Source organism: Bicyclus anynana, chromosome 9, assembly GCF_947172395.1.
Source record: "Bicyclus anynana chromosome 9, ilBicAnyn1.1, whole genome shotgun sequence".
NCBI lineage: Eukaryota > Metazoa > Arthropoda > Insecta > Lepidoptera > Nymphalidae > Bicyclus > Bicyclus anynana.
This window is the reverse complement of record NC_069091.1, coordinates 1,038,996-1,052,724: the sequence shown is the minus strand read 5'-3', so window position 1 is coordinate 1,052,724 and position 13,729 is coordinate 1,038,996. Positions and strand designations below refer to the sequence as shown.

Sequence of the window (13,729 nt, the reverse complement as noted above, 5' to 3'; positions counted from 1 at the left end):
AATCGTAACAGTATATATTTTTTGTTGTAGAGTATAACTTTTGACTTTTCAAAAGTGCTTTTAAACTACTGCCTACTTGTAATAAACTAATTTTGAATTTTTTTAATTTTGAAAAGTTTTCCTTTTGAGAGCTTCTGTTTCGTGCGCTGCGTAATCAGTTAAAGTTAGTTAAAAAGAATGGAAACTACGATGGAAACGTACGCGGGACATTATTTTAGTTTTCACACACAATAAACTAACATAATGCACAGTATTTCATTTATGATAGTTTACATGTCAGAGCACTGAACATCCGCTATCGTTTTTATTCATATATTTACATTAAATCAGCTAGTATTTAAAACAAGCCTATTAATGTGAAATATACATGAAAAAAAGACGCCGATCGAGCCTCAGTCTCCCAGACACACGCATTAAGTTTTAAAAGTCGCCAGTGCAGTTTTGTCCTTCCTTTATTGGCACGGTCAAAATATATTGCACGATTGTTATCAGAGAATACGCGGTGATGGGTTGCTTTGGTCGTCCGCGAGAAAAGCGACTGTTTTACAACTCGGACTCAATATAATATAAAAATAATATTAAAAAATTAAATAAAACAGTGCGCGAGTGATTTTTTTAACGCAGTGTACCACCGTATATAGATCTCCTAAATAACTGAATTTAGTATCAAATAAAATTTAGTTATCATACTTGTAAACTAAGCCTTTTATATTTTTGGAATATTTATGATAACTTAATATCATTTGAAAGATTTTCACTATAATATAAAGTTAAGCGATTTAGTGCTGTGCTAAAAGGATTTTATGTTGTGAAGTAACTAACGAACTCACTAAGGGCAGTTCAAAATTAGTTGGACCTACACCGACCAAATTAAAAGTGAGTGAATTGTAATCATATGTTAATTAATTGTTATAGAGTTAAATAATAACTCGAAAAAATCAAGCGATTTTACAGAAAAATAATGAATAAAATGCATTTTTGGTACATTTATGTTCTGATCGGTTGGAAGGCAGTGCCGATTCCCAAATAAAATGTATCTAAATACAATTAAAATTGTTAACAACACGTTTAAAGTTTTCCCTCCCATTTCACCCCTTTAAATTAAAATTTACAAAATGCCTTTCTATGTAGATAGTTGCTTAAGTTACAAAATAAAGTTATAGGTATGGCAAAATTATTTTATTCCGTCACAATACTAAAATTAATAAAGGGGTCTGGTGATACGGTGAATGCTGAAAAAGAAAATAAATCAAAATACTTGGACCTTGGACCTTGGACGAAAGACCCACGAGATTATCGCCATGTGGAATGTTGAGGCAACCATTATTTTTATAGTTTTAGCCAAAAGCTTCGACCAATACCATGTGAAGCTTTCTTTTAACTGTTGGATCAAGGGCCGGGTACAGAAGGCGGTAATTTTGACGATGCGTATCCTGAAGAGATTCCACACTAGTTGTTTGGTTCCTCAAGGCCTGGACGACTAGATTTTCTTATAGTATTTTTAATAGTGTTTTGTATATCTATACTAATATTATAAAGAGGTACAGTCTGTGGTGTTTCAGGGGGTAATCTCTGGATCTACAGAATCGATTTTGAAAATTCTTTTACTACTAGTAGACTACGTTATTCGTGTGTGTGTCTATATTGTTTCCCCGCATTCTCACGGGACGGGAACTAAGCGGTTGAAACCGCGGAGAATCGACTGGTATATTAAAATTACTGTTAAAACTTTAACTATTATAAATCAGCCGATGGACGTCCACTGCAGTACCTATGTAATTAAAGGTAATAACTCTTAAAAGTATACTGCATCTAGCGTCTCCCTGCGATTCGCTTCATGTCGTCAGTCCACCTGGCAGAGGGTCAATAACATTGCGCTGCAAGGTCGCCATTCCAACATCTCAGGGCCTTAAAGTCTATCGGCTCTTTGCCACTTCAGCGACCTTAGTCTATCGGCTCATCGAACTATGTGCCCCGCCCATTGTCACTACAGCGACTCGGTGTGCTTTGTCGGTGACTTTGGCTCATCTGTGGATCTCTTAGTTTCTGATCCGTTCAGACAGTGTAAGTCCAAGCATAGATCGAAAAACAATTATGTAGTAATCTATACTAATATTATAAATGCGAAAGTAAGTCTGTCTGTCTATCTGTCTGGCTGAACCGGTCAAAATGAATTTCGGTTTTATGATAAATGGGACCTTGGATTAGAACATAGGCTACTTTTTATCCCTTAAATAAAAAGAGAAGGGGTGAAATAGGGGCTGAAAATTTGTATGGAAGGGATAGCGACAGCGATAATAGTATAGAATACAAAACCAAATACCCCGTATTTATAGAAATTTAAAATATTTCGTATCTTTTTTCAAAATTTATGCACAATGTAAATATATAAAGGTCATTCATCACGAAAACCGCTTCATGTACAGGGCTGAAATTTGGCCGGGAGGTACTAACTTATAGTTAGTAAGTAGGTATCCACTAAGAACGCATTTTGCGATAGGGCTGGATTAAAGAGGTCTAAGGTCGGACGAAGTCGCGGCCCGCGAGTAATATTATAAGCTCGGTGCATATAATATGACTTCTATATTTGTAACCCAAAAGAACCAAGGAAGAAGATATATAATTGTTACGCGAGTGTCGAATATTTGCATTTGTTGGCTGGGAAAATAGACCTGAGTATTTGATTTGAATTTCAGCTTGTCACCTTCACGAGTTCCTGAGAAAAGGGGTCTTGTCAGATGGAAAAATGGTCAACGGTGACGAGGTGATCCTATAAGGGTTTATTTTTTTTTCATTTTTTTCCGTTTCTTTTTCTTTTTGAGGATTGGAATCATAAAAAAACCGAACAAACAATAAGTTGAAGTCCCATTGTCGACAGGCACGATGGTGGTGAGCAAGAGGAGCCTGTGGCTGATCGTGGGCGGCATGCTGCTCGTGGGCGTGGGCGTACTGCTCAACGCCACGTGGGCGCTCATATTCCACGCAAAAATTCAACAAGTTAGTATTATTACTCGAAATATGAATTGTGTGGTTATACATCCGTGAAAGCTTAGTAGATATGACCTAATTTATATATACATAATTTCACGTGCCCGGTGAAGTATCAGAAGTAGAAACATCGTGAGTAAACCTTGTGTGAAGTCTGCTAATACACTGATCACTGATAAGCACTGATCAGGCAAAGCCTTAAAAGCCTTCAAAGTGATCAGAAGGTAGATCATCATACGATGTTATTTTTTAGCTTTTTAGTTTATTTTTTAGTGATTTTGAAGTCGTTTAAATTTTTTTGTTGAAAAGATTTTATTTTTCTGTTTTTTAGTGTGTCCTAGCATTTTGTTATTTTCATTTTAACACAAAATTACTGAACCAATTTTCATGAAAATTAAATGGGAAAAGTCTGGAAGTATACTCAAATAATAAAAGAACTTTTAAAATTGGTTAAGAAATGACGAAGTTATGCATATATGTAGCTATAATTTATGTTGTAACGTAACAAACATAATTAAAAAAAACATACGCGTCGAGTTGAGAACCTCCTCCTTTTTTGAAGTCAGTTAAAAATATGATATTTTAAATAAGATTTACCCTATCGTTAAATATTTGAGTCTTATTCCCTATCGTTAAATATGTGAGTATTATAATTTATAATTGATGACAACATTACAATTTGTTATATATAGTTTTACTTTCTGTGTGAAGGTGGAAGCTGATCCAACGGCCTCCAAGCGGTTTTATCTTTAAGGAACTCATCAATGTTGTAGTAACCTCGACTAAGTAAATGTATTTTAACACATTGCTTAAAGCTATACATTGGCAGGTCCATCACAGTCTTGGGAATCTTGTTATAGAAGAGTACACCCAAACCTACTAAAGATTTTTTTACTTTTTGGAGACTTTCTACTATCGCTTTGACAGGAGGTAAGGAAAGGTCCAAGATCCCGACTTCTGAAGGGTGGACGTCTTTATACTCTCTTTATCCCCCGGTAACACCGCTGAGGTCCCACTAAGGAGCCTACGGCACAATCAGAAAAAAAAATATTCACCAATGTATTTCCATCTTAGAATAGAACCGTAGTCGGTCATCGAATCGACTACGGTTCAAACTATTTACTATGCAGTTATTAATAATAATAAAATCATGACGATTCGCGCTAAGTAAAATATATCGAGGAAAAAACTTTAAGCGTATATTTTCTGACCCAAAAAATCGGGTTTTTCCATTTGCAACATTTATTGAGTCATTGCACATTTTGGCATCTCTCCAAACAATTAGCTACTCGTATGTAGAAGGAAACAAGGCTTTAAAGGCTTTAAGATAGTCGTCCGTGGCGCAGCGGCATGCGCGGTGGATTTACAAGACGGAGGTCTTGGCCCAGGTCGGGCTGGTGGGAGGCTTCGGCCGTGGCTAGTTACCACCCTTCCGGCAAAGACGTACCGCCAAGCAATTTAACGTTCCGGTATGATATCGTGTAGAAACGGAAAGTTGTGTGAATTTTCATCCTCCTCTTAACAAATTAGCCCGATTTCATCTTATATTCCATCGTCACTTACCATTAGGTGAGATTGTAGTCAAAGGCTAATTTGTAAAGATTAAAAAAAAAGAAATGAGTAGTAAATAATAGTAAAGAATGACGTAAAAATGGTTGGCTGATGTCTAATTTTTAACCGACTTCCAAAAAGGAGGAGGTTCTACGTTCGGCTGAATGTATGTTTTTTTTTATGTCATCATCATTGTCAGCCGATGGACGTCCACTGCTGGACATAGGCCTCTTGCATGGACTTCCAAACATAACGGTCTCGAGCCGCCAGCATCCAGCGGCTCCCTGCAACCCGCTTGATGTCTTCGGTCCACCTAGTGGGGGGTCGACCAACACTGCGCTTTCCGGTGCGGGGTCGCCATTCCAGCACCTTGGGACCCCAACGTCCATCGGCTCTTCGAACTATGTGGCCTGCCCACTGCCACTACAGCTTCGCGACTCGCTGAGCTATATCAGTGACTTTGGTTCGTCTGCGGATCTCCTCATTTCTTATTCGATCACGCAGAGAAACCCCAAGCATAGCTCGCTCCATCGCCCGCTGAGTGACTTTGAGCCTTCTTATTAGGCCCATAGTTAGCGACCAAGTCTCGGATCCGTAAGTCATCACTGGCAACACGCACTGTTCGAAGACTTTAGTCTTCAGGCACTGAGGAATTTCGGATTTTTTTATGTATGTCCAGCGATAATTCCGTCATTTATGGACCGATTTTGAAAATTCTTTTTTGTATTCAAATGTGGTATCATCCTGTTACCACCTGAATCCTAATACCTTTTTATTAAATACAAAAAGATAATAAAATAAAATATATAATAATAGACCTAAAATTCCATTGCACTCTAGACCAAATAATACCATTTAGGAGCCGAAATTAAAAAAGGTACATCATTAATGAACCATATTCGGCTCACTGCTGAACTTGAGTCTCCTCTCAGAATGAGAGGGGTTAGGCCAATAGTCCACCATGCGGATTAGCAGACTTCACACACACAGAAAATTCTCTGGTGTGCAGGTTTCCTCACGATGTTTTCCTTCACCGTTTGGGACATGAGATATTTATTTTCTTAAAATGCACATAATTGAAAAGTTAGAGGTGCGTGTCCCGAACTGGATTTAAACCCACACCCGCCGGAATCGGAGGCTCAAATATCTATCACGGCTCAAAAAGGTACGAATCTATGAAAATATTTTGAAAGTATCATACCCTACCTACCTTGCCTTATAACATATTTCAATATCATGTTCGTTAGTCAATCGTTTTTATAATAAATTCAAGTCAAAAAAGAGCGTCGGAAATTACTTTATTTTGGCAATATACATCTCATAGGTCGTTAATTCTTGAATCCAGGATTTAAAATATTCAAGGTCGAGATCGCAAAAATCTTTTTTTTTTTGGAGAATATTTTGATTACTGTTATTCTAATAATGCAGACACATAATAAAAGACATAAAATTAATTCAAATTTGTTTTTATATATCTTTGTTCGCATAATCATTTTTGAATTAAAAAGAATTTGTGCAACAAGTAGACATGCAATAGGTTAATCAATTCTGATAGGTACGAGAATATGAAAAAAGTTATACCTAAGTATAATTATAATTATATTATAATACATAAAATTTCATAATTATACACTTTATAATATGTTTATTTTATTACCTATTGTATGTATATGATTATGGTTAATTGAGGATTTAAATTATTATTCATTAACAATCCATATACGGCTCACTGATGAGCACTGGTCTCCTCTCACAATGAGAAGGGTTAGCCACCATTACTACACCATTACTACGCTGCGCTGGACCGATGTAGATTGGCAGACTTTACACACGTAGAGAAAATTCTTAGGTGTGCAGGTTTCCTCATGAAGTTTTTTTTGACTGTTTGAGAAGATTTAATTTATTAAAATGCAGATTAACTGAAAATCATGTCCTGGACCGGATTCGGAACTTTGCTTACTTTTGCTGACAAGGGGGATGAGGGTCAATAATTGTAAAAAAATCTGCTTTACGGTCCCCTACCCCCTCTTAATTGAAGGCAGTGGTCACATCTACTTTGATTTGATATTAATTATTAAAAGTTAAGGATTTCATAGAACACTTAATTTAAAAATTATGTATTTTATCAATTTAAAATTGAAGTCAAAAGCTACAACCGGTAAGTGGCAGAAGTATGCCTCTGGGCGAGTTACATATTTGTTCTTTTTGCCGTGGAAACCCTTACTTGTTCGGATTACTTTAGCAGTTTGGTCGAGTAGCGTCAAATTTAGCTACTAAACGTGTCTAAACACCAAAAATTTACTCGAGTAGGTTAGTAAATAGTTAAGTCGAGTCAATCCATTTTATTTTATTTTAAAGGGCGAGCAGCGCCTACCATCATTCGTCCACACTCACTGGTTCATCAGCTAAACAAGTCCGAACCTGGCGAATTAGTCGAGTTCATTAGTTATAACGTTTCGCTGGAGCGATGAAACAATTCGTCGTCAATTTCCGTACCCATAGCTTCTTATTATTAATCACACAAATTTCCTCATCCACTCCTTCTATTGGGTATAGCCATTATGATTATGATTAGCTTAATCATTTTATTTACTTTATTGCGTTGTAGGTTGTTTATCTTGCAACCACTTACTTGTGAACTGTACTCGAACAAAGTAACAGAACAAAGTTTGGACAGTAGCAAATGGTTTAGTACGCTACTCGACTAAAATGCTAAAGTGGTATGATATGAGTTTACGTTTAGACCAAGAAGTGCCAAAAAATCTCCGAATTATTACAGCTAGGATAAGTTTGTCTGTCCAACGCGGAAATGCAGCCAGTATTGTTGCCACCATTCCACGTGGGCATATTTTGTATTGGAGCCGTGATAGCCTAGTGGATATGAACTCTGCCTCCGATTCTGGAGGATGTGGGTTCACATCCGGTCCGAGACATATGCACCTCCAACTTTTCCGTTGTGTGCATTTTTAGATATTAAATGTCACCAGAGAATTTTCTTAATTCTCTGCGTATGTGAAGTCTGCCAATCGGCATTGAGCCATTGCCATTGAGTGGTGGACTATTGGCCTAACCACTCTCAGAGAGGAGACTCCAGCTCAGCAGTGACCTGTATATGGGTTGATAATGCTGATGATATTTTGTATAGTTATGTTGTATTCATTCTCAATAAAAAAAAATAGTTTCAAATATAATGTGTTGACAGATGATGATCCTAAGAAACGGTTCCACATCGTTCGACATCTGGAAGGCGCTGCCGATCCCCATCTACATGGAGTGCTTCCTGTTCAACATCACCAACGTGGAGGACATCCTGGCGGGGAAGAACGTCAGCATCGAGCTCAAGGAAATGGGGCCCTACGTGTTCCGGGAGATAAACCAGAAAGTGAGTTCAACACACTGAACGAATTAATGAATTAATTAATCATGTCATCATCATCATAAATATTATCAGCCGACGGACATGGGCCTCTTGCATGGACTTCCAAACATAACGGTCTCGAGCCGCCAGCATCCAGCGGCTCCCTGCAACCCACTTGATGTCTTCGGTCCACCTAGTGGGGGGTCGACCAACACTGCGCTTTCCGGTGCGGGGTCGCCATTCCAGCACCTTGGGACCGCAACGTCCATCGGCTCTTTGAACTATGTGGCCTGCCAAATTAAAATTTTCAGTTGTGTTTCGCATTTTAAGAAATTAAATATCACGTGTCTCAAACAGTGAGGGAAAACATCGTGAGGAAACCTGCATACCAGAGAGTTTTCTTAATTTTCTGCGTGTTTGAAGTCTGCCAATCCGCATTAAGCCAGCGTGGTGGACTAATGCCTAAGTCCCCTCTCATTCTGAGAGGAGACTCGAGCTCAGCAGTGAGCCGAATATAGGTTGATAACGACCAGAAAATCTCAATATTTTATAGCCCAAACCTGGATTTAAACCCAGGATCTCATGATTCGTGGCCGCACAAACTAACAACCACCAACGACGCATTTTCTATATCAATTAGTGTTAAGTATATAACTACTGACTTTTTGCAATTATACCTACTTAGTGTACTGTAAAGTTATCTGATTTACTTAATTATATTATATCCACTTATTAGTTATTTTCGTAATTAAATATTTTTCATTTTAGGTAGGTAACGTGCAAATATTTATTTCTTTTTCCAGTTATAGTTTTTTGGATAACTTTTTACTTCCAGTTTAGTTTTCAAGACCTCTCTCAAAAAACGGAGGTCATAACGATACATGGTGATGTATCGCCACCAACTTTCCGCTGGTGGGAGGCTTCGGCCGTGGCTAGTTACCACCCTACCGGCAAAGACGTCCCGCCAAGCGATTTAGTGTTCCGGGACGATGTCGCGTAGAAACCGAAAGGGGTGTGGGTTTTCACCCTCCTCCTAACAAGTTACTCCGCTTCCATCTTAGATTGCATCATTACTTATCGTCAGGTGAGATTGTAGTCAAGGGCTAACTTGTAAAAATAGAAGAGAGTTTTTTTTAATTTCATTCATTTCAAGACACGAAAAGCGTTTTAAAATGAAAGTTAAGTTAAGGAGTGGCTCTCCTTAGCCAACTTTAACAGCCAACTTTAGTTAGCAGTAACTAGTCAACTGTGGAATACTAGTCTTATACCCCAAAGCTTCGTTAGCGTAGCGGAAAAAGGGTCGGAAGCATGACATCAGAGGTGGTGGTTCGATCTGCTGCACTATTGGTTGTATCCACTCTTGACACAGTTTTTTCCGACTATTCATACAGTAACCGTACGAATTATTTTAATTCATAGGTTTACTGGATAAAATGTATATTCTTATTAGTCCGTCATAATGTTGCCGGACAAATAGATTCAGCCTAAGATGTGGCAAAAAAGTGATCTAAAATGGACGAAACAAGATAGAAATCGTCCTTGATTCGTCCTTTTTAGACCACTTTTTTCGCGTAGTCGGGTAATATAGTCTTTAAACTTTATTTATAATTACAATTAAAGAAATATTTGCCACATCTTGCTGAATCTATTAGTCCGGCAACATTATGACGGACTAATTTTTATTTAGGACCGTTATTACAAACCTTCGACACCTCATTTATTAAAATGGGTTCAGTTTAGGCGCTACGGTGGAACATACACATAGATTGCCAAAATAAACGCAGATGGATTGACCATCTTAAGTTCTAGCTCAAAAAATTTTGTTAGGTTAGGTTAGTTAGGTCATTCACTTTGTTTGAAGTCGTTTCGAAGTTTCGGGAAACCAAAACGCATAACTTCATAGAAACGGTAATCTTATCTGTATTGAACTGATAGGATCATCTATCGGATCATATTTAAATACACGTATGACATCGATAGGTACATGCTATTGTAATCTTCTACGGAAGTTGTACAACAATTTGTGTTACGGTTGATATTTTTGAACTCTGTAGTAATAAGTAGGTCTTTTTATCTACAATAATCTACATGTAAGTAATCTACATACATAATGGGGATGACGACAATGTTTGAATATAGATGTTAATAAGATATTCTATTCTATACAAAAAAATAGGTCAATATTAACTAATTAATACTTAAAAAACAAAGAGTGTCAGAATGTTTAAAAATAAATAAGATAACGTGCAATTTCAAAATAAATTAAAAACTGTAATTAGATGAGAATTTATACATTTTTAGCTTTTTAGTTACATTTTTCATTAAGTATTTGAAGTTTATAAAAGCACAAATAAATTTTGTTTATTGACATTTCTTAAATTAATTCTTTATAGTTCACCTGAAGATACAGGGGCCCATAGGGAAAAGTTGCTTAGGGCATCAAGTTATTTTAATTGCGCACTAAACATAATGGAAACGCAGCCTTATTAAATAATTTATTAATTTGCATAATCCACTTCACCTAACACATTGGAAGACTTTACAAGAACAAAACGACTGTTTAAACTAGTATTCCGCAATAAAATACGTGGGCCCAATGTTTACAATGGACAGGCAACGCCATTCATGCTGCCGTGGCATTTAAGATCTGCCATTTTTAATTCATACTACTTAATGTTATACATGCGCAAGTTTGTTTGTTACATTTTCAGGGTTAAACTGCTGAATCCTTTTTAACTTGAAACCGTTCCTTGGACCAAAACATACCTAAGCTACTTTTCATCTCGGAAAATCTTTGATTTCTGCGCGATTTGTGAAAAACAGAATTCCACTCGAACAGACTTTACAATTTTAAGTGTTACTGAATACATTTCAAATGTCAATCTCGTTCATATACCTTCATAAACTATCGATAAACATAATCCTCCTTCTGGTATAGTAGGGTAAAAATAATCAAAATCGCGCCATATGCAGGTAATAATAAATGTATTTTTTTCCTTTCTATCTTTTTTGAATAGGGATGATGACAGTTTTTTAAATTGTATATAAATTAAGAGTATACTAATAGTAAAGCAATTTTGTAAAAGGAACAGGGTATCTGCGATCATTACTTTCGGAGCTACAGGGATTTAAAGAGTCAGATTTGCGGCGCTGCCGCGGATCCCTGAAAAACGCCCTATTCAAAATGGCTCGAAAAAATGACGTCATAGGCAATGTAATGATCGTTAGATTTGTATGCGCGTTCAAACAAAATTACTAATATCTTTGTTATTTGTGCGTTTATCTTTATAGTTCAAATATTAAAAAATGTCACATTTAATGTAAGGAAGCTAAAACTGTATAAATTTTCATCTAATTACGATAAAAAAAATTTAATAGTTTTTGAAATTTTATAATCTCATTTATTTTGCAAATATCCAGACAATCTTTGCTTTTTATGTATAAATTAGTTAATATTGACCTTATTTACCCGAATGTATCATAAAAATCAATATATTCAAACCTAGTCATCATCCCCATTGCCTATGGAAATGCTTACACCTCAGTAACAAATACTAAATTGACGCAACGTTACTTCAAGGAAAATAAACGTATCTTAAAAATCTTACATGGAAATGAGTCAAAAAACCAATGACGACCATTTTTTATTTACATTTTTTTTCATTTACTTATCTATGATTCACACATTCCAATACTAAGTAAGGTGGTCATACGTCACGTTACATATAGCAAACAAAGTGAGGTAGGTAATATACTCGTACGTCACTTATCTGTAAAATGTTACATACAACTTGTCATCATTATTATCAAACTATTTTAGCGTATTTAGTTGAGTTTATCCCTCATTCATTCCTTCGTTGGTAATGTTCGGTGCGCTTATTTACATATTCAAGTTTGGTCCCCCAGTAATAGTTGTTTGACTCACACCGATTTTCTTTAATTGAAAATTATGCTGTTTTTCAAGTCATGCTACTTTCAACTCTTCGACGTTGTGATAATGTTCATAGACTTATCGATAGGAACATGCATTGTAGATTGTTATGTCATTGCATTGATACAAGCTCGATAATGAAGATAAAAGGTGTTATTATGTTATTGGCAACATGTAACCTGACTGCTCGCTTGTTTTGTTTTTTTTTTACTCAATGATGCATTAGCCTTTGATTACGGTCTCACCTGCAGGTGAGTGGCAAAACAACATTTTATATAGGTATGTGATAACCTCTTACGTAACCTTAGGTTTTCTATTAGTTAAGTTAACTTCGAATCCCAACTCCGGTCAATTTTAGAAACATTGATAATTATATCAACCGATAGACGTCTATTCTCTAGCTGGATATGGCTAGTAAAGATTTTCAAACATCACGATCTAGAGTCACTAAGCAGCTCCCTGCAACCCGTTTGATATCATCTGTCATTCTTTTGAGATTAGGGTTCGAAAAACACTGCGCTTTCCGGTGTATACATATACACTTCCATTCCCAGTCATCTAAATGATAGTTAATGACAATAGACTTACAAGAGAGTAGAGTTACGTTACAGTCCAACAACTTATAAAAGGTACTGGAAGATGGAAAATTAATTAGATAAAGTTATTCGTCGTCATCAACCCATATTCGGCTCACTGCTGAGCTCGAGTCTCCTCTCAGAATTAGAGGGGTTAGGCCAATAGTCCACCACGCTGGCCCAATGCGGATTGGCAGACTTCACACACGCAGAGAATTAAGATAATTCTCTGGTATGCAGGTTTCCTCACGATGTTTTTCCTTCACCGATTGAGACACGTGGTATCTAATTTCTTAAAATGCACACAACTGAAAAGTTGGTGGTGCATGCCCGCAACCGGATTCGAACCCACACCCTCCGGAATCGGAGGCAGAGGTCATATCCACTGGGCTATCACGGCTTACTAAAGTAAAGTGGATAAAGTTATTAGTTACGTTGAATTGGTCCCAGCTGCAGTCGTCACATTAAACAAAAGCCAGGATATCAAAATAAAAGAAATACTAATGTGGAACACCTATTCATATAATCAAACAAAAGCACCATACCAAAGTTACGTGCAACTATACGAAACACTACAGTGCACGTGGCTTGACCCGCACTTGGCCGATTTTTATAAAAATAAGGTAAAATGCCTTATTTTACCAACTAAATAATTAAAAATCTTAAAATGTATATTTGTATTGGTTATAATACAAAATAATAAAGCTATCAACATTATCGTCTAGCCTACGTAACTAATGAGTACCCAAGTACAGGTAGGTAATGTATCTTTAACCTGATTTTTCAACATCAGTTCTTTGAACTGACCTCCTTGAACCGGAAGCCCATTGACTGTTTTGACTATGTGCCCCGCCCATTGCCACTTCTGACTTCAGCTTCGCCACTTGACTGAGATTCATCTGTCTTGTATATACTATAGATACTCCGAGCATAGCTCGCTTAGCGTACCCTATGTTATTTGTGTCGGATAAAAATACTATAAAAAATCAAGAGATACAGATCTAAACTTGAATTACGTAATTCTATAACAAGAATAAGTTGCATCAACAATGAGATTATAATTGATACCTCTTGTTGATTGATGTAAGCAAATTATATTGCTATAGACTTGCACCTGACAGCCACAATGACAGCTTTACCGCTTTATGCGGATTTGATTCTTAGTAGACGAAAATTTCCAATAAAAGAAATGGAAATTAAAAGAGAAAAGCCGGTATCTTATATATCTAGTCTAATATAACACACCATACAGCTTTATTTTGTTTTATTTCAAAAAGTTCTGAACCCAACTCTATGTTTATAGCGTCCCGAGAATACACGATTTTT

The 13,729-nt window shown here is 36.6% G+C and overlaps 1 protein-coding gene across 2 annotated transcripts in view; it reads left to right on the top strand.

Moving 5' to 3' along the window:
• Positions 1–476: 476 nt before the first annotated feature.
• The window catches only part of LOC112043212 (protein croquemort), a 31,498-nt gene continuing 18,245 nt past the window's right edge, over positions 477–13,729 (top strand). The window contains exons 1-3 of one of the 2 annotated variants that reach the window (XM_024078521.2): positions 477–876; positions 2,879–2,997; positions 7,742–7,921. In XM_024078521.2, the coding sequence (XP_023934289.1) occupies positions 2,884–2,997; positions 7,742–7,921 (294 nt within the window). In that variant the 5' untranslated portion in view covers positions 477–876; positions 2,879–2,883. The remainder of the gene's footprint in view (positions 877–2,878; positions 2,998–7,741; positions 7,922–13,729) is intronic. The other variant, XM_024078523.2, reaches the window with a different exon arrangement.